Consider the following 27798-nt stretch of genomic DNA (forward strand, 5'->3'; position numbering starts at 1 on the left):
TCCATATCTTCTCTGTAAGCAAAACAGAGCTGCTGCACAACTGCTTGTACAGCCCAGCAGAACATATCATGTAATTTTTTAAGGACTACTGAGAAAGAATAATGTAAAATTTGTACTGCACACAAATTAGCTTCTCTTAAGATGTTTACTTGGGAGCACATCTTATTTTCTGCTCTGTAAACAACCTTCTTAGAATAGGAAAGAAGATTTTAGGAGATCAACTCAACACATGGAAACATCAGGTTCTACAGTACATGGAAATTTGTGTTACTGGTGGTACACACAAGAAGGAAAACCCAGTGACTCTGGCTGAAGTAAGTTCCACAGGAGATGCTTGCCATTTATTAAAGTTACGAATAAACAGACATGATGTACTTAGCTCTTCACAGTGGTACAGAGCCAATGATGTGTGAAACCATAATCAAAGCTATAATTTGGAAATTTTTTCCTGCTTCTTTTTCCTGTTTCAAGCCAGATCAGCTACAAGATCAAATACAAATGAAGAATCTGCATTTTTCCCAAGTGGGAAGCCTGAGCATCAGAAAACAACCCTCTCATCTCACTATTTAACATTCATTACTACAAAAGCTAAAGAAAAAAAAGTCTAAATAAAGCATGTATATGCTGCTGCTGGCTGACATCAGTTTGCATTAGTTGCCATTATTAAACATTTTTCTGGAGAACTACTGCAGTCTTTCCCAGATTTTTAATGTCTACCTTTCACTTCATATAAAAATACAGTGCTTGTCCCTAAGTAGGAGAGGTAGCTATGAATACTATAAAAGTTTAAATTTACTTGAGAATAAAATTCTATGAAACAAGTTCCAAAAAAGGTCATGTTTTAAAAAGTTTCCAAGGTTTCACACAAATCAAATCACTTTTCTAATGAATAATCAATGTTTTAGATCAAATAATTAGAGTAATCAAATAATTTGATTAAGTCTTCGTTTCAGTAAGCTGTATGGATCACAGCAGCTTTCAAGTCGAAGTTACTAAGTAAAAAAGTTCCAACACGCAAATTTCTTCCTCAAAGTGAATTTTAAATCAACTGTCACATAAAATGTATCTATGTAAGCCTGAACAACCAAAATAGTTCAATATTCCTTTGCACTAACAAAGTAAGTCACTAGACTCCTAGATCCGAAAAAGGTTATATCAGTTATGACTCCTAATTGTTGGTGTCAGAAGTAGTAACTATAATGTTGTTCTACTTGGCAAAAATAAACCTTTTCAATGTGTGTTCCTAGCGATAAGTCAAACAACAGTTTACATCATATTCTTTTCATAGAGTTCTACAAATATTTGATACAATATTATTTTCTACCAAGGCAGGCTTCTTCCCTTAAGGAAAGACCCTATTTATTTTCTAAATGTGGGCTGTTAAATGTGTTTATTTTCTAAAACTTACATTTCAATGACAGAAAACACTTCTTTCTCCGTCTTTACTTCAATGAATCATGCAGCTATGATTGAAAGGGAAGGGCATTGTACTGGTTATTAAATTCTTATGGTTTCTCAACAAAATGCTTGTAGTAACATGGGGAAAAAGCCACAAATATACTTAAAAGAGCTTAAACAATCCTGACTGCTTAATAGCACACCAGGTCCACTCAGCCAAAATTATTGTAAGTGCTGAGCATGCATCATCTTTCCACTCCTACATGCACCATTTCCATAGGATGATGTGTAGGTCCAGCCCAGACTGCAGGAGCTGAAGAGGGATTTCCTGGCAGTCACTAGCGCTGCATGCCTGTGACCAAACCATGCTCCACACAAAGGTGCCGAGGCTCTAGCAGGGCTGCAAAAGTTTGGAAAAACAGCGTTACTTTCCCACGGAGCTTCAGCTAGTAAGTAGAGATGTGCAGATAAGGCAATGTCTGCATGGGCATTGCAGAGCCAAAAGCACTGCATGGCTCTGCAGGGCTCATCAGCCCCTGCTCAGGATGTTGCTGGACTACACAAGTCAGCCAAGTGTTAGTACCTCACTCCAGGTATCCAAGTTATAGAGGTTCTGTCAATGCCAAAGATACTCCAGCATCTTGTAGATCCCTTTACTTCCTGTCCTCCTCAAGATGGTCACCAATGCCTATGCCAAAGCATGGTCTTACAGGCGCTGGAAGGCCGTTACACTGCACGTGTTAGGCAAGATAGCATTTCTGCAGTGCAGTCTTTCAGAATTTCAGTCTAGCAAGGGATCATGCAGTGAGCAGATACAATTCGGCATTAAAACTGGTACATCACTCTTCCTTTGTCATCTCAAACTTTTGAGAACCTTTCCAAAAGCAATCTTGACTAAAACGTACCATCTTATAATATTAATAAACTGGAAATTAACACTGAAAATATAATAAAATAGAAGGAAAACTTACTCTGAAGGACAACTGATTTGAAGACTACATAAAAAATGCTAAGCAAAACTATCATATTGCCAACGTAACAAGAATTCTTATAAGTTTTTACTTAAGATTCAAGGTTATTTTTCCAGTGTTACCCTGAAAAATCCCACCCCAAGTTTACTATCCTAACCTTCATTTCCTTTGTCATGAATTCACTTAATCAGTCCTCATAATTAAAGCTTGAGTTCTGGACCGATTTTGCAACAAATAATTGAACAGAGCTCCTCCATTTATTACCCAAAACCACCAAAATCTTCTGAACACTGAAGAGCATATATGGTATGAATATTTCCCTACAGCAGACTACTGATGTAGCTAATTTAACAGCTTTGAATTGCTCTTCCTCTCGCTCTCTTGCCTCACTCTCCTCCCTACCTTAGAAGTACCTTATCTGTATTAACTATGGCTTACTTTAAGTGTAACCCTCTGAGTCAGCTTTAGCATAAAATACGCAATATGCCAATTAAATTGTGACAACTTTTATTTGATTTTTCTGATATTAGCAGGAAGACAATGCAGCCTTTGATTTTTATTTAAAAGAAAGTTTCAGGGCTTTACTAATGAACACGGCAACATAAAGCAAGTCTTAATGTTACTGCATTTTACTGGGGTGAAAAAGTGCTTAAAAATAGAAGCGCATTCCTGTTGTTCTTCTTCCTCACTTTTCCAGACAGCTCACTTATAGAAAACAGACTCTTGTTGTTAGTGGACTCTTCAGGTGACATGTTTTAGACAGTCACTCCAACTTTTTCTTTAGAGTGCAAAAGATGTTCTTAAGTGATAAGAGAGACTCCCAGGCCTCTTTCATTTCTATAAAGAAAGTAAACTCTGCCAGATTGCTTCTGGCATAACCCCATTCGTTTTCCTGCAATGACAATTGATAGAGAATGAAAGCACCCTCTGGGACACAGAGGGTTTAGTTTCCTTTGGCAGCAGTCTTGATTGGAATAAAACCTGAATTACTTCACTTCAAACCAGCAAATAAGGAATATTTTTCTGGAATGGCAAAAACATGCATATTAAACAAAACCAACCTTCATAAGAATCCTAAAGCGTAAGATTGCTTAGCCTAAAAAAAAAAAAAAAAACCAACCCCAAAACCAAAAGAAAAAACCCCACCCACCCAAGCACCACAAACCCCAAAACAACCAAGCTGTTACTACTTCAAGTGTAGAAATTGGTCAACAGTACCTTAAGATCCAGTGAGTGGGGTGGGAGAGATGGCACAGGGGAAGTGTATCATGCAGCATTCAGTAATGCCACCTGACAAACCTACAACAGATAATCCTAAAGGGGGAAAAAAGTATATGACCATCATGGCTTAAAGTCATCTTAAAATCTGTAGTCTGTTCTTTTTACACAAAACTTCATTACAACAATTATTACTTCTCTATCATTTATTTCAGTTAGGTGAGATACTTCACACTGCTGTATTCACCTGTGTGTTCCTTCTTCAGTCCTACCATTCGAGCTAGCATTAACTACTAGCGTGGCTTTTCTAAGGCAAAAATACTTGTTTTTCCACACGCACAAATAGCAAACATTGGTTTAACTAAAGCTTTTTAACAAATTATTAATATTATTAAGCTTGAGAAACAAAATGAAGTTTTATTCAAAATGTAAAGATGAAGATAATTTTAAAGTGAGTTTAGTGCTCACCAACAGTAAGAAGAAACAGTCCTTTTTCTGCCTTTTTTCTTCCACATATTTATTTATAAATAATGCACTGAAAAAAATGCCTTTGTCTTTTGAGTCACCTGGAAAAGTTCTTATAATATTCTCATACCATTATAATTAAAAGATGCAGATAGCCTCACATTTCAAGTTTTTATCCATTAACATACCACATACTTCACTCAAATTGTTATCAGTCAATGATACAAATGATAATCCTGTTCTGAACCAACTCATCATTATTATGATGAAATATCACAGACAGTAATTCCCAAAACTTTTAAGAGGGTGGAAGGGGAAAAACCCACCACACAGAATTCTTGCACAAAATGCATGCGTGTATATAAATACCCAAAGTTGCTTTAGGAACAAGCTCAAAGATATAGCAAGGACAAATGCAAAGTTTATTCCACGTATGCTACAATTAATCAACATGTTAAGGAAGTATCAAAATTTGTACTATTAACATATGGCAACAGTTTTATTGTTACAATCCATTGCAATAGAAATGCCCCACTGGAAAAGGCTTTTAAGCTGCAGACAGTGCAATTGCATTAAATCTTAATTCTTCTGGGTCACGTTCCATGAATTTCTTGCAAACTTCTATTGCATCCTAGGGAAAAAAGTAAAAAACAAAACAAAAACAAAACAAAAAACACTATAAATCATGCTTATTAAAAAAATCCCACAACTGAATTATGAAGTTATGGTTTATGCAAACTATGCTCAAAATGGATTTTTCCATAAAGAATTACTAAATAGTGTGACAAATCTACATAAACTGTATTTGTGATCTGAGTTACCACTATTCAAGATTATTTACAGTCTTCATATGGGCAGCATGAGAGAGCAAAAGTTGTATGCAGAATCCTAGCAACAATTTTTTTTTTTTTTGTGACTGAATATTCTTTTGTGCAGCAGATGTGTTGTTTGTTTGAATTTCTAAATGCATCTCTGAAGTTTGCCTTTACTAATGCTGCTGTATTCAGAAATTTTTCTTTTGTCTCAAGATGAGTCTAAGCTGTGTGGGGTAAGTGAAAGATCATGGTAAGTGAAGTCGTTCCTTCATCTAGCTTTAGGGTACAATCTGGAGAACACATGTTATCCGTAAAACAGGAAAGAGACACATAAGAAAAAAGGAAAAAGCTTTATCCAACTTCTCCCCCTTTGCAAACAATCACAAATTGTATGCAAATGTTACAGACAGTCTATGCTACTAAACCATAAAAGGTTTTGTTTGTTTGTTTTTCAGTTTCTCTTCTTTCCTTTTGTAAGACTAATCCAGTCTGGATACCATAGAAGTCAGATCTATGCATTCTCTTCTCTCAGCTTCAACTTTGCATCATTCTGTAGGGATGACAGCCTGTCCTCCCAATTTAGCGTAATCCTTTCCAATTCACTTCTCAACTAAACAGCTTCTGACACAAAGAAGCACCCCAAAGAAGCCACGAAGCTGGAGAAGGATGATTATTAGCAAGCATCACAAAGAAAATCAATTTCTGTCTGGCATGGGACCTATCAAACTATAACTAAGCCAAAAGAAAGAGAATGAAAAAATATCTTAAGTTTTCAATCTGATAACTTAATCTCATACACAATTTGAAAGGAGCAGGGGTATATGAAAATCTCAGCATATCAGAAAAGTCAGTTTCATCTTCTGTTATGGTCAACCCTTCTGACATTTCTCGTTACCATGTTGTGATACTCTCTCATCCAGAGTCATAACATGAGCCTTCTAAAATGCCTATTTTAAAACTGAATAAACCTAATCTGTCTCACCATCCCACTCGCTCTAGACCTCATCCAACAATGAATATAGCGAGACTTGTATAAATAACTTCATAAATATTTTTAATGAATTGTGTGGAAATATAGCAGGAATTTGGTATAACATCATTTAAGAAGGTTTTCTATTCCTACCTCTAAAAAAGAATCGTCACTAGTTTCCCCATGGTTTATCGGAAATGGCTTGCGCCCATCTGTTGAAACACAAAGCAGGATTGAACAACACATTTATGAAATTAGAAAAGCTTAATATTTCCAGTTAAAACTATTTGTAAATATTTTTTTCCTCTTCACTTAGACAAATGCTACCTCATTTTCCATGAGAGAATCACACATGCAGCTAGCTATTCCCTGGTCTCTCCTCCCCTGTTGACTGCTTCAACAGGTATCATTATGTACAGTCTGTTACATTAAAAAAGAAATCCAATCCAAACAGTGAAATACTTTTTAATATGTTGTTTGAAAACTGTAAAGGCTGTAAGTTGTGATTGTTTTAGTGCTGGTTTAGTACTTCAGTTTTTCAAGTAGAGAAGAACAATTTTAACTACACTTAATGGATTTACCCAGACAGACAGCTGTACATCTGTGGTCTCTGACAGCTGTGATCAGGGGCTCTGCGACAGAACAGAATACCAAAGCCACCAGTTTGAAGAGTCTGGCATAACTGAAATGTTGCTCTCATTTAAAATAAATAAGCAAACAAATCCAATAACTTTAAGCATTAAGTACTTCCACAGCATTTAAAAATGTTTGCTATAGTTAATTATTTTTTCTCCCATTTGCAATATAATAATGCTACTTTTCTCAGCATTTAAAAAATAATTTAATTCATAGAAATACATTGCAGGTTACTTATAAAGAGCTCAGTACAAGAACATATGTCAGGATATCCTAAGTATTTGCTAGACCAAATTCCCTTTTGGCTCTTGTCTTCCCTTTTAAAGACTCTTCCCTCCAAAAAGATTCCATCGAAGCTGACAATACTTCCAAACTGCATTTTCCACAACTAAAAATAGATTAAATGTTAGAAAACTTCTGGCTTTACATGAACAAGAGGTTGTTCATTATTGTAACAACCATAATTGAAGATACAACAATGCAAACCCCTTAGAATATGCCAGGGAAACAGAACTGAATGCCCCATACTGTTGCAAGCTAACTCTGATTCAATTTTTTTTTTTTTTTTTAACATATATCTTGGCAGAATAGTATTTTAATTTCATGTGCCTATAAATAACATGTTTTCTATGGCAAAAACATCAGAAGCATTTAACATTTGTGCTTCCTTAGCATCTTCTGCCTGCCAAAGCCCACATGCTGGCCACAGTGACAGAAACCAGTGAATTAATTGAAAAACCTTCTCCTATTTTCCTACTTTTAAGTAATTTTTTGCTCTCTTCTGCTAGTACAGAGAGAAGTTATTTTAAGAACAAAGGAAATAGTAGTATTGCCATTCCACTATACAATTGAGCTAAATGCCTCCTTTTTTAATTTTTTTTTTTTAATTTAAGCAAAAAATTCAAATCGGTTTTATCTTGCATCATTCTTACAGAAAATAGCTAAACATGGTTATCATAGTCTGTAGCGTGCTTTTTAAGCAGAGTAAATAAATGCACAATGAAAAGGCAACATGGAAGTAGTGGCACACAACTGGAAGAGCAGTAAGCCATCTGTCACACCTTGAAATTTAGAAATATTTTATGACTCTATTGCATCCCACAGTAGTTGCCTCATATTTGATCTAGTTCACTGACAGACACACAGCATCATAAAAATACAGAAATATGTGCCTATTGTTCATGACTTACCACTGATAACAACCCTTAGATCACCTTAATATTAATATAAGCGCTTCTTAAGTACCATTTATGCCCTAGGTTATGATTTTTGTTACCTGTTAAGGGCATCGCTTAATTACATGTTGATTTTCAAAAACCAAATGTGTTCTCACCATAAAATATATAAAAAAATAATTTTAGGAAAGACCAGTGACTTGCAGTTTTTAAATCCTGATCTAATTGCTAGCTTTCTGAAGTGCCTGCAGCAAAACCTAGTTGCCCAGCAACATGTTTAAGATTGGAGTCATTACAGAATATCTGAGCAGAACTTGGTGCTACACATTCTGAAGAGGGAAAAAAAATTCTGTAACTCAGAAAACAGAGACTAGTGTTTTACAGTTGACTGTTTAGTGACCACAAAATGTAGAAGAAAAAATAACCAGCCTGTAACAAATGAGTTGCAGAATATTAGTATCTGCTAGTATTGTGACTACATAATTTCAGTTTAAACTGTATCACGCTATTTAATAATATAGCTAACACTGCTAAAGTGGCATACGGTTCAGCTATTAATTCCACAAGCAATTCAGAGACATAAAGTCTAACAGTACTTTCCTCTCTGAAATTAAGTGTTCGTCAATTCTTTCTTGCTTCCTGTCCTTGTAAACCATAAAGAAGTTTAGAGGCAGTCTAGTATTCTGTAGCATTTTATCTTAACAGGAGGGAGCTGAGGGAAGGAGAATCCAAAAAAAACAATGGGGAGAAGGCTGCAGTTGTTTTGACAGAATCCCCCATCTCCCAGACCCTATGATGCAATTGAAAAGAACCTAAGCCCTACATTAAATCAGGTAATATCTCTCAAACTTTGATAGTTAACAACATTACTATTTTTATTTGTTCCAAACAAATGGAGAGCGCAGATAAAAAAAAAGTGTTCTTACCCAATTCATAGAGATGACCACCTACATTAACTAATGCAATAAAGTGAAGATCTACTTTTTCATCTATACTTGGTGCCTGCAAGACAAAACAAAACAAAAAGAAATTGTGTTCACTAAAACTTTTACCACAATGAGAATGTATCATCATAATATGCAAAACACCTGTCCAAGGGAAATCACAAGTGAGAAGCACTTTCTGGATCTATACAAAATGGCAGAAGTCACACTGCAGAACATTTTGGAATACGAAGAACCTTTCTGCAAATGCACAGATCAGTAAGAATCCTTTCAATAAAGTATCTGGAAGTATTTCCAATTATAGCTCTACATAAAAACTTTATTTTTCATTACTGAATTGGAAGTAGATTCAGCTCAAATACATTAACATTAAAAATAAATATCTATATAAATAGCAACTCCTTCACTAACCCATCTCCCTTAACAAAGCAATGTAGGGCTGAACCTGTTGTATTTTAAAACTGCAAGTATTTAGTCAAAATAATTTTTCCTCCTAAGCCATATATAGCACAGTTAACCTGTTCCCCCCTCACAGGCAGCTGAAAGAAAGATACTCCCAAGGTACAATGTGCACCCTAACCATTCTATGGTTCTATGACATCATACGTGAAGAGGAAGGAAAATAACCAGATGTGCCCAGAGCTCTGTTTGTCTCAGAGACTTCTGAAATTTCAGCATCATAGCCATCATCACTGCATACCAAGAAAGGGCTAAAGTGCAGCGACAGCTTGAAGTGACATGACAGAAAAAAATGGTTGCAGTTGGTAAAGATCTACATCTAGCCTGACACTTTTTTTTGCCAACTACAGCAAGCAAAAGCTTTTTCAGAAGTAAACAGGGCATGCACAGCATGGTACGCTGTCAGCACATGTTCTGAGCACCCACTAATCAATGAGTTTTGAACTCTTGAGCTGAAATTTAAGAAGATACTGTTTGAAGGAATGGGAAAAAGCATCTCAGTTTTTCTTGAATTATCAAGAATCTGATTTCTGTGAAAATGTATTTCATGCAGTTTTCTTCCATCTTGTGATTACTGTTAGCCTTACGTGAATTTCTTGAAGGGCCCCCAAAAAATCTAAGAATTTGCCAGAAACAGATTAGTGTAAAATGAGTTGTAGAACCTTACAGTTGCATCATGTTTTCAAGACTGAGTTAAAAGTCTCCTTCCTGACAGTCATGAAAAAAAAGGACTTTAAAAGATGACCTAAATTGAAGAAATGTTGCAAACAATCAGAACAATAGGAAGCAGAGGACAAGAAGTCACTATAAGTCCTTCAATACCTCAAGAACACCAAAGAACACAGCATTACAGCGGAACTGCCAAAAGCTTACAGAAATTCTGTATAGCAAGCTCAAAAATGAAAGGGAACAAAACAAAACAACAACAAAAAAAAACCCCACACAACCTTCCCTCACCCTCATTTGAGATTCATCTCCACAATCAGTTAAAGTATGAAAGGCATAAATATCCTGTTTCATCTCTGTTTTCGAGGGCCTAGAATGGAGAAAGAGCATCCCTGCTGCTGAAGATGAGGTGGCCACCAAAGGGATGAGAGAACCTTTCCACCATAACTCCAAGGACTCTTCTCCCCCTATGGCATAAGAGAATTGTCTTTGAGAATTTTGTTTTACAGGAGGCCAAATAGAGCTAGGGCTTAGAAAAACAAGCAGCCTCAAGAGTTTGGCTACCCCTGTTGTAAACTTCCAAGGACCACAGGTTTCCGTAACTTCCTGAAAACCACACAAGACAGTAGCTGACACGCAATGGCACCTTGTTCTTATTGCCATCAATCAATCAACTTTTTACAGGCATCTAAACTGTTGTGCTACAAAAGCGTGCAGGGAGACAAAGCTGAGAGTCCTTGCCAAATCCTACGTTGCCACCTAATTCCCTTTGTAGACATATGACTTCACAGCTGTTCACTTATCAATTAAATCTACCAACTGGGAAATTTGGGCTTAAGGAATTTCAGGATTAGGGGAAAGACCACTGCCAGTTAGTCTCACCTTAGGGAGGAAATGGCTTAGCATTTAAAAGCTTGCATCTGAACATATGCTACCTGGGCTCCAACTGATATTAAGTAGAAGAGCTCAAAGTACCACTGTTTCAGAAGACTTTGGGATGTTCAGGATTTGGTTGTAATCACTTTTAGAACAAAACATAGTTAGTTGCCCCTTTAACCATTTTGAGGGTTGTGTCCTTTGCCAGCTTCTAATAAACACCTTTTCTATTGAGACACACATTTGGCATGCTTGGAATGATGAGCCTATATACAGCTAGAACATGGATAGGGAAGTCGTCAAAAAAAGCATGATTAACTTTTCATAGTTTTCTTGGAGACAGACTCCTATAGAATCCTGCTGAGTGTTTGTACATGCCTAATCTAAATAACGTGCTTTCATTGTGCTATTGCCACAACCCGTGAGAAACACTGTGTTTCTACATTTTTAATTCCCCAACCTCAGAGAGAAAACAAAAGTGCTGTGCCATTATTAAAGTTTCTACCATATGTTGCAAGGTAGACAATCTCCTTTCCTTATGACTTCTTTTCAACTAATGTAAATAGCAGCAAATTTACTACAAACTAGATCTTATTACATTTCTTGAAAAATAAGGATTTCAGTAATTTTTTTGACAATTACTAGCATAATCATAAGCACAGAGAAATAATAGAGTCTGAATTTTTATATTATAAAAATCTGTTGCTTATGACTTCGGCAAACAAGTAACTGGATTAAACTTTCCCAACATGATGAATCTAATTCTAAATCTGCCTGCCCCTCCTCAAGGACAAAAAAGACAAGCATTGCATATGTGTGCATGCATGCACACACATAGACACACACAAAAAGAAGTCTGGTCAGGCCAATTTCTACTCCACTGAGAAGCTCTAGAAATTCTAACTCTTGAACAGAAGATTTTACATTTCAAAGGAGTGAATGTCAGCTTCAGGGAGATGTCTTTTGTGGTCTCCTTGAAAAGCTACACCTTTGGCCAAGTTTTCAGCTCCTATTAAACAGTCTGTGTGAATGCTTAAAAGAACAAGAGAACGTTGCTTTAAGAAGTCTGCCTGCATGGTCATCACTAGGTAGTATTTTCAGAACAATTAGAGTAGTTTCTCTTTATTACTTTTCTTGTCAAAGACCACAGTAATATGAACATCAATCAAGCGTTGGCATGACCTGCTCCTTCAAATTTTTTCACTTAGAAGCCCACTCAATGTGCAAAAAGGAGAGAGCATATTTGAATGACCGCACGTATGAACCACATGGAAGCAGAAAGACACAGGAGCCTAAATAAGATGATTGCCTAATCAGGCTTTGGAACTAATCCATGGGATGCAAGACTAATTTTTTCAAGTCTTTCAAAGAGCTGTAGCACACACTGAAGAAAATTCATATTTCTTTCCCATCCAGGAAAGACAGAAAGAGGACAAATATCAACATGTTCAGTAACTTACAGAGGCTTATGTTATGGTTTCAACCTTAGTATAAGAAATAAGTTTTTGTAGCATGGGTTAGTGGACATCACTTCTCCAATTTATCTCTTAAAAAAAAAAAAAAAAACAAACAAACCCAAAAAAACCCAACAAACTCTGAAAAATAATGACCAGTAGACATGAAACTGATTTAAAGAAAAAAAAGCAAAAACTTTAGTACTCAAAAGTGATGGTTCTGAGAACATCTTCTCAGTTGTAATTTGTTCTCAAGGTACTGAGATTACACTCAATGACAATAATATCACATATCTTAATGAATACCCAGTCTCATATACAAAAGTGGCAGCCAAGGTAGTTGTGCCCTTTAATTTTGGATACCACGTTAAAAAGCACCTAAAGGACCAACTCCTGATTTCTTTTTTATTTTTTTTTTACTGCCTTCTCTGCTAACCTGAACATTCAAAATAATAAACAGTTGCTGACTGCTATGAGAAGTCAATTTTAATGGACTTGTCTCAGGTCAATACCCTTTAGTTCATGTTACCAAAACAGCACCTCTGCATTTCTTCCTGTAGTTGTCATTAGCAGATTTCCAATCAGTAATTTTTACTTCCCAAAGTTTTTACTACACAAATTATAACCCGTCCTACTCCTCTTGCTGTACTGAGAAATTCCTTTATTCCTTTCACCACTGCATGCTGCTCTCTGATGAACTACAACAGTCTTCTTTCATGTTGTTGCCCTAACCTTCAGAAACTCAAAGGTATGCCCCTATATCACTGTTTGCTCAACCTGGTCTAACAAAGTATATTTCATCACCTACACAGTTTATCTTGCTAATGCACTTAGACCATTATTCAGATCTAAAAGTCAGTATTAAGTTTTCATGCATTTGAAATCTTTTGATCTTCAAATATTGCTAACTTAGAACAAAACTCTGCATCAAATTTTATGTGCAACTGTTGGTTTTTTTTTTCCCCAAAACTTCATTTCTGGGACAAATACACAACTGGGAGGGGGGAGAATAAAAATGTCTTGCTCTCATGGACATACTGAACAAGTCCTCACCACATTTGCTTAAAATTTATTAATGAAAGACCACATTATAAAAACAGGTTCAATGTTACATGACAGATTTCAGGCAACTTCTTCCCACTAAATTTTGTATTTTTACTATTTCTTTACACTTGCTCTTGAGAGACTGGAGTGAAGCAAGAAGTGTCACAAACCAGTTAAGTAGAATGCTTTGCATTACAGGCAGTGACTGGGAAAGGAAAAACCACCGCTTGTGTCAAGGCAAGAAATTGGCATCAAGAGTCTGGAAGGAGAGCAATAAAGACTATTAGGATAAGACAATTTTGCAGAACCTTGAGGAATAAAAAGTTTCAGATGCATCCAACTGAAAGATCATGACAAAAGCAACTGAAGCCTGAGAGAAGGAAAAAAACCTTAGGGGTTTAACTATAAAATTTCACTCACAAGCAGTTACAAGAAGTTAAAGAAAAACATATTCAAAAGAGAAGTTTACACAACTGAATGTTAAGTATGGTTTGGATTCAATAAATTTTCAAATAAGGGGGGAAAAAGTGATGCAATTGCTACTGGGTAGATTACTTGTCTGTAATTTCCATTTTGAAGCATGGAACATGCTTGGACAAATGTATTGTGTAGGCCTGTGAAAGGCATTTGAATCCTGGCTAAAATACTGCAATTAAAACAGAGACCACTGGAATGGCAATCACAAGTTTCAGCAAGATTATTTCTGGCTCCTTCTCACAGAACAGTCACATCTCTATTCATGCTCAGTATACTGCAGTCCATTTATGGTATTTGAAACGCTCTGGAGTTTCAGTTGAACATACATAGCTTAATTTAGACCAGGGAATCTCTTTCCAGAATAATGAAAAAGAATTCCTGTAAGAAAGGTGCTGAGGGACTGTCACGAGTGCTAACCCAAGAAGGGATAAGAAGTTCCTTTGCTAAGAATTACCTTATGTATTTTTCTACCATGCCATCATGGTAGACAAGCTGTCTCAAACTTACTATCTCTGTGGCCCCAACTACGGCTAGAATATGCAAGTATCAGGTAAGGTACAATTCCAAGCTGCAAGACAGTAGCATCTGATTTTGAATGGAAGGATGTCAAGCAAGAAGGTGAAATTCAGAGAGACACTCTATCAATCACCAGAGTATCTGAATACAGATTGTTTATACTAACACAAATCTCCCTTTAGATCCATAAGCAAGAGGGATTATTGAGTAGTACGCTGTTCTAAATAGGTGTTTCTTGTTTTTCTTTTAAAGAACAAGAACTTTAGTCTGACACAGAAAGTAAACAGGAAAAAACAAAGAACATGTTTTCCAACTTGAGAAGTGTAAGGAAGAAAAAAAAAAACAATTAGGAGATTAGCTTGACATATAAAAGGCAGCAAAATGATCCTAAGGCAAGCAGAGACACTAAACTAAAAGAACAGATGAGCTGGAAGAGTAAAAGATCATTACAACAATTGCGGAAAAGTCAACATTACTAATGAAGCATGTTGTTACCTATAGCTTAAAAATTTGCCACATCTACTGCAATTTATCAGGGTTACACAGATCATTAGGACAGCATTTTCTTTTTTTTTCCCCCTCCTCCATTACATGTTCTTAATTCATCTGGACACCTACTCTAAAAAGCCAATAAAAGCTTTCAAGTAGGGAAAGTGGTTTTATTTGAAGAGCATAAGTACGGTCCCCCATCATTAAGACTTTTGCTCTTAATTTTGAAACAATCTACTTTCTGTCTATCTGTGTAGAAAAGTAGTTAGAACTACAAGAAAGTTCAACTGTATTTTAAACACAATATTCAGGATGTTTCTGCCTCCTTCCTTAAATTTAAGTCCATAGATTTCTTCATAAAGGCAATACTAGAACATTTTAATACAACACTGAGTCCAGTTCAGCCTCTTTGTACATCTAGCAGAATGATCAGAGCTATACTAATACTACTTTTTGACAGGCATTGACGGGATAAAACTTGAAGGACAAGGTCGTATTTATTATCAAGCCAACTGAGACAGCTTTAATGCCCCAGATGCTGTCTGCGGTTTTTTTATATATATATATTTATATATAGTTTGTGTGTTCTTGAATCTTCTTGGAAAGGTATATTATACAAAAGTGTAAAGACAAGAACATCCTTTTAGTTACCAATAAATATAAGACTGCATTGTATTCAGTGATAAATCTTTGCATATAGGACTCACAATTTTAATCTGTCAGATGGAGACATTCAAGATCTCAGGGGACTTAACAAGTAATACTTTTAAACTATTTTTAGTGGCAAGCTTCTGTTTTGCCAGATACAGTTATATTACAGGCCACTTACTTTTTGAATTAATTTTTTTTAACATTTTCAAAGCAAATGCTCACTGCTAATGAATGTGAGTTGTTTTTAGAAATTTTCTTAAGTAAATAAAACCCCCAACTTGCCAACAATTGTTTTCTAGTATAATCACAAGAGATTATGCTGTTCATCCTTGGATAAGTCGTGGTTTATTTAACGTTGAAGTAAACTCATAGTCAATTAATATTTTTATCCTAGGCAGACAGACTCAAGATCAAGTCTTCCTCTATAAATCTTTTGTTAACAACAAGCTTATATAGGTCAAAGTTGTACACGATATCAGTTTCAAATTAGAGAAATATGAAACAGTATTTTCCAAGTTTTGCTACACAAACAAAAAAGTCCCCAGGTAAAATGTCAGAGGTTTGCTAATGTTAATGGTATAAATATTAAATAGGGGGAGGGAGCTTGAGCTGGAGAGAATTAAACTCTATGCTGAACTCCATGCCTCCTCAAATCCCAAGGTATTTAACTAGCTTCAAATTACAACATCAAGAATGTTCCATAGTTCTGAAGATTATATGAGAGCTATATACTTAATAATAGCAATTATTATTCACATAAAGAGAAAGGAGTCTGGGAAAAGTTCTCATCTTGAGATACTTAACAGGATAAAAAAAGCTATAAAGAAACTGAAGCATTTAGACAGTAATTTTTAATAGCAATAAAACATTAAGAAGGATTTGCACATCTGGAAAGACAGATCTGAATGAAAGAGGAAATTATGTGGACCACAGCCAGAAGAGTTATTTCACCTCAGTAAAAAAATGCACATACCTCAAATAAGAATTTCTAGTAATACAGGTGAAATGTGGTCATTACCAAAGAATGATTAAAACAAAATCACTGTCTCAGTTTAAGACCATTCACTTCTACATACCAAGACTTTTTTGTGTGTGGGTACTAAAAGTGTCATCGCTCCTTAAAAACAGGATGAAATGCCACTAAATCATTCTTTCAGTTTAGTGTTTCTGATGGTGGTCATAGGACAGTTAATATTTTTAAACTATTCTATCCATGTAATTTTTTTTTTCCTACATTTTCAAGATACATTTTTGCCCTGTGAGTGAAGAAGGAAAAAAGTGTAAGTACGGTATCTGATGACAAGATTTTCTTATTAGAATGTCTTCACCTTCAACTAGAATATATGTCTACAACTGGATAAAGAAACAGATGTCAAATGAGAAAGTAAGCCAGCTCCTTGAGATTACAGGAAACATTTAATCTTTACTGAAATACCCAGGGACCATTAAGCAAGACTTAGAATGAAAGAAAAGGAGACTAGGTTTACGATATGAGAACATAAACCATGTCTCAAAAACAGAAGAAATAATATAATGTGACAAAGAATTAGAAGCCCCTTGGTTTAGCACATCCAAAAGAAAGATCATGAAGATGAGGTGAAAAGAAGAGGCTGGATGTGGAGCCTATGGCGAAAAAAAAGCCACTTCATGAAGGGCAAAGTTCATCTAGAGTTTTAAAATGATTTGGCACATGTATTGAATCAAAAGTACCTGGACAGCAAAGCATGGAGTGATGTACTTTTGCTGTCCGACATGGGGGAAAGAAAAAAAAAATAAAAGGAAGAAAGAAATCCTAAGAATGGTTGAGAAAAGACCCCAACAAAAAATGATGCCTTGAAGACTGAAGTTACGTGGCAGAAGGCCAGTCGTGTCAGAGTAAGAAAAGACTGAAGATGGACTACACTTACAATAGAATGAAGCCCAACAGATGGAAGGCGTATCAAGGGCCGCCAACGACGAAGACGGATTGACGGACTGGTAGCCTTTGCAGGACCTACATGATTACGTTTGGCCCAGGAGAGGGATGCAGAGTGACACAATGGTGAAGCCTTCGTTCTGCTGTGGCTAACCTGAAGCTGCGATGAGGATGGTGGTGAAGACAGCGAGGACGATGACGACTACATAAACATTAAAAAAGACCATACTTAGCCCACTTAAACTTGAAGTAACATACCTAAAAAGGCAATGGCAAAGAAGTCCACTATTTATTATACTGTCCTTTAACTGATCAAATCACAGATAATAATCAAGAATGTGTGGAATTTGAATAAGAAGACAAAAGAACAATGAAAATAAGACACAGTCCAGATCTGAAGTTTATCACCAGATAAGCTAGAGGTTATTCACACCCAGTGAACTTCATAATATGAACCCAAGTTAACTGACTCATTCCAGAGACAGACTGTTGGAAAGTGAGGAGGGAGAGGATTTAAGTATCATCTCATGGAAGGAACAGTTGAGAACAGAGAGTGATAAGTTTTTGTCTACAGCTACAAAAACTGTAAGCAACAGTTCTTTGCTAATTTGGGAAAGCCAGGTTGTGCTACTCTGGGATTTAAAATGAATCAAGCAACTACTGTAACAGAACCCAGAGTTTCTTTACTGTCCCATGTCTAACACAAAAGGAAAGCAAAGGAAAAGAGAAGCTTACCGTGGTGAGGTATGCAACTTCCTAAGTTTTTCACCTATTCTTCTAAAATAGCAGGCCAGTGGCAGTATTGCCATTAACACTCAGGATCCCTTTAGTATCCGTGGAAGCAGTAGGACTATGTTAAACCATTCAAATTGTTACTATTAGAAGAAAGACCACAGAAGTATTAAAAATGACTCTCAGCTGCAACTGACAAAGTTACAGTACATATATTCAGACCAGAAAGGACCATTGTGATGATTTAGTTTTGATCTTCTGTCCCACACAGGCCACAGGACCAATCAAGTTCAAGTTTTGTTTGGCTCAGAACATACTCACAAAACAAAAACAAACATTCAAGCTTAACCATTTTGTTGCTTAAAAAAAAAAAAAAAAAGAACAAATCAGGATGTCAATCAATCCTGTCTATAGCTAGAGACAGTAAGTAACATATTCATACAGTTTACTAAATACATTAGCGCTAAATGAAAAGGCAACCTTTCTAGTCCTGCTTAACGATGATATGAACATGGAACAATGGATTGCATTAGTTCACCTGGCCATGATGTTGAACCAGGGGCTCACTTTCAGCTTATCCACCATTACTTTCTCCTCTCAGCACATATAAAAATCCCCAATGTCCTCTTCAGTCTTTCAGAGAATCCCTCACCTTCTATTAGGAAATAAACTTTATCTTTTGTGCTAATTACACAGCTTTCATTTGGCCTCAGAAAAATACTTTCTTTGACGCTAACCTAAAGGGCAATTCAGATTCTGTGTTGATGTCTCATGCTTTATTATCTTTGATCTTTTTATGCTGCTTGTAGATTTTGGGGTGTATTTTTATGTTGTCTTCTGTGTCACTGATAGAAGCTGTTTAACACTACAAGTGTCAAAACCAATCCCTGCAGAGCCCCACTAGCAAACATACTTACTCATCCATGATACTCCACTTATCTGCACTGAGACCTGCCAGCTGCTTGTGAATCCATTACAGTTATGCAAGTAGAATAGAAACTGCAGTTCTTTAAGGTATGTCCCACATTACGCATTCAATTGAATGATTCTAGTAGACTTCAAAAATTGAGCATTAGATAGCTTCTCTGAAAAAAGATATTTTCACTCTTTTTTAATTGATGCATAAATGCCAGTCAAAACCATTTACTTTGTATTATTTTTGAAGCAATTCATGTTCTTTCCCATTCAATTTTATTTTTTTTCCTTTTCCTATCAAGAGCGAGACAATGAATTGGTTCTTTCTGTTCCCACATTGCTGACCTTAAAGAACAAAGACAGAGAGAGAAAAATCTTCATGAAGAGCAAGCATCAAGTACAGTAGAAATCATAGAGCTCAGAGATAAGCATGGAGTGTTATCAAGTCTCATAGCCTGTCCAGAGAATAGTTTTTCACAGGTTTGTCACAGGTTTTTTTCAGTTAGCTTCTGATTTTCAGGCATTCTGATGCCCCGCCTAGATCTCAGCATCTCCATATAAAAGTGGACAAAACCAGAAAATCTCCAGCCCCAAAATTTAACTAGATGAAGAAACAAGAAGTCAGCAGTGACAATACTTCTAAAGTCAGAGCAGCTTACAAGAGCTTAATGGCTATTATACTTTATCTGTACTACTGATTTTTTTTCAGATTCTTCACTTGATTTAAAATGAGATATTTTACACTTAGATAACATATCAGATGGCTTTAAAACCAATTTCTTCTCAGCTTGCCTAAGAAAATTCCAAAAGACAACTGATAAAATAGTGCTCCTACAAGTCCTCACAGACTGTCTGCAGACCTCCCTGAGGAGGGAGGAACCTGTAAGATTAGAACCTGCTGTGGGGCAGAAATTTAAGAGCTTTGCTGACTAGAGAGTTCACGACAAAAGGCAAGACACATTACATTATGTTTTATAATTTTGGAAGCTGCTGCTATCTAAACAGACAAGACTGTTAGTCTTCCTGGAATCTGCAATGTAGTAACTGTTTACTTAGAAATAGTTTTAAAAAAGTGAAACAAAAACTATTTGAGAAGGGAAATTTACTCTGGCTTTGATGCATTCCATTGACTGGAAGCTGTTAAACTGTGTACTTTTGCTCTGAAAAAAAAAAAAACCACCAAACCCCTCCCCCCCAAAAAAAAACCCCAAAAAACCCACCAAAAAACCCCACTTCTAGCACTCCTAGTGTAATTACTATGAAACTATTAATAAGACTTTGAATAATAACAAATTTAAGATTTGTTTAACAGTACAAGGATGACCAGAATATTGAAAGATGTTTATTTATAAAGCCTTTTTAACTTTTGTTACTATATATACCACAATTCTTCACTTTTACTATTCTTAATGATTGTACTTATTTCTCTGTTTTCTGGCTAATATTCATAGAATTATAGAATGGTTTGGGTTGGAAGGGACCTTTAAAGGTCATCTAGTCCAACCCCCCCACAAACAGCAGGGACATCTTCCACTAGATCAGGTTGCTCAGAGCCCCATCCAGCCTGACCTTGAACATCTCCAGTGATGGGGCATCTACCACTTCCTGGGCAACCTGTTCCAGTGTTCTACAACCTTCATTGTAAAATTTTTTTTCCTTATATCTAGTCTAAGTTTACCCTCCTTTAGTTTAAAATAATATTGGTATAATAATGAGAATATATTAAAAACGCCCCTTGCCTAAATGTAATGAGGCTAGAAAAAGACTAAGTTCTCAAAACTGAATTTATAGCCTAGAATGCCGTTTAAGGCAATTAATATTTTAAAATTAGGACAAATACTGACCTAGAAATGTTATATTCTATTCATTGAATTTTTTTATCCTTTATTTTCTGTATCAGTGGGTCCCCTAGTGAGATCACTCATGACAAAGAGAAACTTCCTCCTCACTGAAAATATACCTTTGCATTTCTAAGAGTGAAATTTTGACAGACAGTGTATAGAAATTCTGGAAAAGCAAAGTTAATACTGGATTATGTCTAACTAACAAGGCTGCAATAGCCATAAAATTTCAAGCATTGCTTTAATAATAAGCAGAAATTAAGCTGTGTCAACTGAAGTGGTTTTCAACTGAATATTGAAAAAATTAAAACAGAATTACACATCAATATTAATATGAAATTAATGTTAAACACACATCTAAAAATAAAAGATACAAAGTCCTACATTTCACATTTAATTTAAAATGTGGAAGACAAATCGTAACTTGAGACACTATTCAAACAAAACTTATTAACAGCTAGAAACCGCAGAGAAGAGACAATTAAACTAACTTCACAAGATGAAGAGATCACAGGGGCATATTTCTGTGCTCAAAATTGTAGCAGGTCAAGTATCTGAAGTGGTAAAACAAAAACCCTGAAATAGAACTAGATGTTATTGTCATATAAACGAGTAAGCACATTAGTTTTATGGTTTGTACTGCAAAAAACACATAATAAACAAGTTAAAAGCTTCATGGAATAGGTCCAAAACAAAAAAAAATTCTGGCAATTATCATCTGCCCCAATCCAAAACTCACTCCTGTATATATAGGTGTTAGTAAAGCCTAGAATCATTTATATCCAAGATCTGACAGAAACACCTATAAAGTTTGTCAGGCACCAAGAGCTGTGCTTTTCTACATACCTAAAAGTGCAGAAGTTGGATAGAACCGAGTAGCTCATGATTTGTCTCACAATCAAACCTGTCAGGTTCTAGAAACAGGGATCTGCCTGCTCATCTTGTCTGGGGAACCCAACCCAGCAAAGTACCTCAGTCCACACCTCATGCACTGAAGTCCTGACAGGACAAAGTGATATCTGGTATTGCATGACCATTTCTTTCTAAGAAGAAGTATTTATTAGTGATTAATTTGATAGTGGTTAAAAAAACGCATATATCTGGAAGCTCAAGTTCAGAGCAACCTCTCAACAGAAGGTTGGCCTATGCCACCTTCCTTTAAGGATACTTCCCTGTCTGTCAGCTGACAAACTATGCTGGGACTCACTAGGGCTTTCTCCTTTCCTCCATCTTGAGGCTGTGTCACTGTGCAGAAAGAAATGCCAGTTGCACTGGGACAGAGATCAAACAAGCTTTAGCTGCATACCGATATCACTGGAAATTTGGGAAACAAAAGATGACAGAATACTTTTAAGTCCTGGTCTTTGCTTCATATGCACAACCCTGGGTTCAGGGGCCCTGCCACATGTTCTGCGTCTGCTCAGCTAAGTATGCTTATGAACACGCAGTAACTCCTCCCAACAAACTAAGCGTTTGCGGCCTCATAAAGTTCCTGTACAGTAAGCCCTGTAGTAGAGGTGGGGGAAGGTTGAAGTGACAATAAAAAGTGAACATTTCCAGCCAAACGGCCAATATAAGAGTAGTCTTAAGATCATACTCTGAGAGGATGTACTTAATATCTATCATTTTTCCCCACCACCTTTTGAGGCTTTTTTCTTTGTTTTGCTTAAGCAATTCCTCATTACTCAATTAAAGACAATGTTTTAAAGGGTCTGTATCACAGTTCAGAGTGTAATAGGGGTGTTCGTCCTTAGAGGTCATTATCCTTAGTGGGTTTTTTTTTATATCACGCTGTCTGAAAAGATCCTCTTCCTCCTTAAGTGTATTTAATCTTTTAACAGCATTTCAAGTCTGTTTTTGTGGTGGTAGTGAAATCTTGAGAGACATTAGGTTCCTTCAAGGTTTTATAGGAAGATAAGCAGCCAGACAGGGAAGAGGAGCCTGACAAAGGAAGTATTCCACAGAGGCAGAAGCTGCTTGATGAGCTCATCTCCAACAGTACACCACAGAATTGACACAAACGAGAGACATTATGAACACTGCAATTGCAAGGAAAGCCTTATTCCTAACTAGAATTTCCTGACGTGCAACAAAAGCCTCCACAACATGCAAGTTCTTAGGAAGTTAAGGTTCATAAACTCCACTCCTCACAGACCTACTTGTTTTGTAAGCATTACAATTATCAGCATTAATATGTATTGAAATTTATATCACAGTTTTTAAACTGAATTGGGCTGCATCTGCTAGCTGATCAAATTCTGCACCAGTAAGTTTAATTAGTGTTTCTGCAGCTGACAAAAAGAAAATCTTTTCAGTATTCTCCATGTCAGTTCAATTCATGATTAAGAATGGACAGTATCCCCCGAATACTACTTTGCTAGACATATGGGTAAAGACAGAATGTAAAGATGAGAAAAATGGTGAGATCAGAGCACCCCAAAAAATCTTTCAAGAAAAAAAAAAAAAAAGTGATAATTTATCTTTCTCTGATGACCTAAATTTAAGTTCTATGGCCTATGTTATGCAAAAGTCAAGCTAGATTATCACAATGGCGACTTCTGTGATCAAAAATTAGTGGAATTACAAATAAGAAAATTCCAAGGGTTAGGGAGCTCTGCAAAACCTATGTTAACTAGATTTTCCAAACAGTTTTTCCTCTACAAGTTTTTTTTTTTTTTCCTTAAAACAGATTGAATGGTACTGTTGCACAGCCAATTACCGTATTTTTAGAGTGTTTCCTTAAGCAAAGTTGGTTGACGCATATTAATTCTCTGAGTAGTTTTAGCCCACTGTCTAGTTTCAGCTGTATTGGTAAAATGTTAGCAGTCTTTAGGATTGTAAGTTCTTATAGTCTTTTTTTTTCCCCCAAAATTACTGGCTGGATAAAGAGGGGAAAAAAAAAAAAAAAAAAAAAGAGGGCCAAATCAGTCTCTTCTTCCTGAGGGTATGAGGTTGAGTGTGAACCCAACCATCACCTATCATGATCAGCCTGCTAAAATGCCAGTGAGCAAACACATGGCTAGAGCCTGCTGCTTACTGTCTCTTAAATAGATAGTGCAAGAACAGCACTGGAAGCGTTATGGATTGGAGAGATGTGTAAAAAAAAAAAAAAATAAAAAAAAAAGAAAGAAACCAACAAAACCACAAAAAAATAAAACAAAAAAAAAACCAAAAACAAAAAAAAACCACCTTATGGCAGTTGGTTGGTAGAGATGTCAGATGCAAAACTGTGGAAACATTTTGTTACTTTCACTTGTTACTGATTTCTTATATACTTGTTATTTAAATTCATGGGCTGCTTTATGGGTGCGAATATCCTCTATAGTTATGTTTCATTCTAGGAATCAAGAGCTCTTTCAAATAGATTTTATGGTTAAGCATAAGACCCAGAATAACAATTCAGAGCAATACTGTTTGAATACCTTATTAGTTACTTGCTCGGTAAAGTATAGAAATCAGATTGATGCGTGTCTCTGAAACACTGACACGTTAAATAACAGGGCAATGCAACGAGTCAAAGACTAACCAAGTATAATTTCCAAAACATTTCACATTATTCTCGTAAGCTCATTTTTACAGTTTTACTGTGTAGGCTGTAAAAGAGAAAAAAAGCTGTAGCTAACATTTTCAGGCAACATCATCACCTTTACAGGAGAGATTACATGCTTGTTCTGTAATGCTAAGCTAAACAAAAATAAATTTTATACACAGTTATATAATTGATTTTATATTCTCCTGAGATGCAAATGTTTTTTCAAAGACTATGGATTATTCAGAAGAAAGACTGAGAAATATGGGCTATTTAAGAAAAAAAAAATCGACCATATGTTCTTGGCAGGAGCGGAAGGGAAGCTCCTTTATGTTTCTTCTCTAACAATAAATTGTAATGCCCCAGGGAGCCAGCGATCTTTGAAAGTTCAAGTTTTACAGCAGCTGAGAACAGAGTGCGTTGACTCTGCTCACTTCTTGCCAATGTTAACGACTGTTACTGTGATCAAAGTCTAACTTGGCACATTCCAAGCAAGATTATAGTTCTCAAGGCACACTAAACAAGTTGACAGACTACAGTTTGCAGTTATGGTTTGAGTTAAGGAAGAAGTCAAGCTGTGGTAGCTTTTTTAGTGGCTGCCAACTTCAATCCATGTTAAAAATATTCCTGATGATACTTGTGAACAAAAAGTCTATCTAAGTAAACACACTGATGCACACAAGCGTTTCAGTTTTTCTGTGAACATCTGAAACCAGTACTTGTGACTTTTATATTCAGAGTCAAACATCAATTGTGATTTTCAAAGGATAATTTTCCCACCATCAATATTTTTGATGGAGGCCTAATGAGGTGCAAGAACGTTGTTTTCATTTGAAGTGGCAGCTCAGATGCAGCACCTCAGTCTGCTCAGTTCTGAACCTCTTTAGTTCAACATAGAGTTGTAGTAGCCAAAGCTGTCAGTTGCTAAATAGATGTATGAAGTGTACTAAAAAAAACCAAAACAACCCCACAACAAACAGGAGGAGTTACAGAACCAAAGGCAGTATTTTCTGTGCTCCAGAAACAGTTGATATATTTTATATTCCAGTTCTGTTTTCTTCTCTCTTCCATAACAACTAGTAGCTGAAACACTGTAGGTTAAACTTCATTTAGTTGGACCTTCTCAATATCCTCTAAGGAAGAGGAAAGAAAAAAACCCAGGAATTTGAGAGCTCCTAATTTTTTCCTATGAATTTAGGCCATGAACAAAATCAAAAGCTTCTCTAACCAATATCTAACACAGGTATTTCAAGTGGCCATTTAACTTGTATTTGATTGATTGACTGAAGTATTTTGAGCTATGCTGTAATAACATTTAAAGAAGTAAACATCTCAAAGACCACAAATCACATTCTGCTAAGCAGTAATGCATAAACCATGCTAAAACTCCCCTGTCCAAAAAAAAAAATTCAACCTCAAACACAAAAGTGGTTCCATATGCCACAAGTACAGCAAGACACAATAAAAAGTTCACTCTATCATTTGAACTTGATAACAAAAAGTGATATGGAAAGCCATGTGTCAGCAGTTACTGATACCTTGATGTTGCATTAACAGCCTGCCAATTACTTAACACCACAACTATTGGAGTATTTGCCATCCACACCAGCAAAAGCTGATCTAAGTCTAGCCTGTTAAGCCTTCTCTTTTCCCTGGAGTGTGCTTCTAACACCACTGTGCCAGCATTAGTTCCTGCAAGGCTATAGGATGAGCTGTTTCAGGAAGCTGCTTGGGAAGCTTGTGGAAGACAGAAGATATTGTAGGTAATCTGACAATCCAGAATGACTTCAACAGCCACAGACGTATACAGCTGGCTTCAGATGCTATTACCAGCATAGTACTTGAACAAGAATTGTGTCAAAGCCTTCAGAAATGCAGAAATTGAATATTGGTTATTCTCTAGATCCAATTTCTTGACTAAAAGCTAATTAATATTTTTAAGAGTACTTTATAAGGTATACCTTGCCATTTCCCTTACTGAAGAACTGAGTTGTAATGAGGCATAGTTGATATGGATGTCAGTAGTACGAAAGCAGAACAAAAATACCTTGCTACTCACATATTACATTTATGTATTAAAAAGGGTCATTTATTCCAATAATCAGATCAGATAGTGTTTTCTACCTGGAATAACTTCCCTCAGGCTATCACAGCATATAATTGTTTAATTGAGTTAAACAATTTCTACTGGTTTATTTCTATAACAATTGTGCCTTCACATTTTCCCCCTTTCCTACTCTCTCAGAAAACTACACAGTAACTTTTTATTATTAATTAAAATGAGTAGGTAGGATACAAAATAAGTTTCTTCCCCAACTCCAAATTCAAAAGGGTTATTTGTTCTACAAAAGACTCTAGACCTGGAAGCCTCTCTCATGTAATCTCCTGTTTTCAAAAAAAACTTTCCAGTCAGATTTTCTGATCTGTTATGTGAAAATAATTTGTATTACTATCTTGTGTTGCTTTCTTTCAAGACAATCACACTAAAGAGTTTGATAAGAACCTAACTCTGCTCTAGCATCCACAAACTCTATTATCTTTTTTTTTTTAAGGGTTGTGGGGTTTGAGGGGTGTTTTTGTTTTGGTTTGGTTTTTAATGAGGGTATCTGAAAGGTGAAGATGTGTGAAGATGTGTGGTAGTACAGAACTGCTGAAGGATGCACAGGGAGAAAAACAACAGCTGCAAAACAAACAAAAACCTCAAACACTGCTCAGTGCAAAGCAACAATATAAGGACCAGCTGAAAACTGTGCAGCTCTGCAAAGAAGCAGATTACATTTTCCACATCTTCAGGCATCCTTGATATTATAAACAAAAGTATATGCTCAGCAGAAGACTCATGAACTAATAAAGAGGATCTTGAGTAGCTGGCAACTATTCCAGTCTCAGCAACAGCTGCCTTTCAGGAGCTATCACATAGAAAGAGTGAGCTGGATTCATGAAGCTTTATTGTAAAGACCTAAATCCTTTTTTTTGGCAGCTTTAGATATGAAATACCTGTCACTTGAGAAAGCGTAAGCTTCAGCAGCATAATGTTTAACAGAAAGACTGTTACAAGAATCTTACATTAATTGCCCTCATTACGGTACTGGAACATGGGACCAGACTCAAACCACCCTCAAAACCAACACCATGCTGCTTCTGTGGAATTATTCCCACATCTTACTGCTCACTACTAAAATAATTTTAAACAGACCTACATTGTTTACACAGAGAAGTATCCATAGGATATCTTTACCTATTTATTTGCTTTACTGTAGCAAAGAAGTGAGCCATGGAGCCACAGAATCCAGGAGTCTTAATGCACAACTTGAATCAAACCCAGTCTAAAACCTGGCCTGAAGGATAAGCCCAAATTTACGATCTTTTTAATTTGCAAACCTGAAATGAATTAGTGAAATGAAAACTGATTAACTCTTCTTAAAATTAAATCTCTTTGAAAGAACAAAAAAAACCCAAACTTTAAGAAAATATTTAAGTCATTTAATAAAAATTCAGTAAACTTCATTAAAAATTTCACATATTTGCCTAGGAACCGTCTTTTCTCCCCACCTCCAAAACTAGGCAAATTAATCACAACTATCAAACTTGGGAAGCCTGTTAAAGCACCCATCAAGGTAGAACACTCTTTAGCTCCCACCT

The 27798-nt window shown here is 36.1% G+C and overlaps 1 protein-coding gene across 2 annotated transcripts in view; it reads right to left on the reverse strand.

Moving 5' to 3' along the window:
- Positions 1-4453: 4453 nt before the first annotated feature.
- UCHL3 (ubiquitin C-terminal hydrolase L3) overlaps positions 4454-27798 on the reverse strand; it is a 44810-nt gene continuing 21465 nt past the window's right edge. For both annotated transcript variants that reach the window (XM_086741585.1, XM_086741592.1), the window contains 3 exons: positions 8575-8650; positions 5991-6049; positions 4454-4683 (listed from right to left, as the gene is read on the reverse strand). In XM_086741585.1, coding sequence (XP_086597711.1) covers positions 4600-4683; positions 5991-6049; positions 8575-8650 — 219 coding nt within the window. In that variant the 3' untranslated portion in view covers positions 4454-4599. The remainder of the gene's footprint in view (positions 4684-5990; positions 6050-8574; positions 8651-27798) is intronic.

Source organism: Chlamydotis macqueenii, chromosome 1 (assembly GCF_036417535.1).
Source record: "Chlamydotis macqueenii isolate bChlMac1 chromosome 1, bChlMac1.mat, whole genome shotgun sequence".
NCBI lineage: Eukaryota > Metazoa > Chordata > Aves > Otidiformes > Otididae > Chlamydotis > Chlamydotis macqueenii.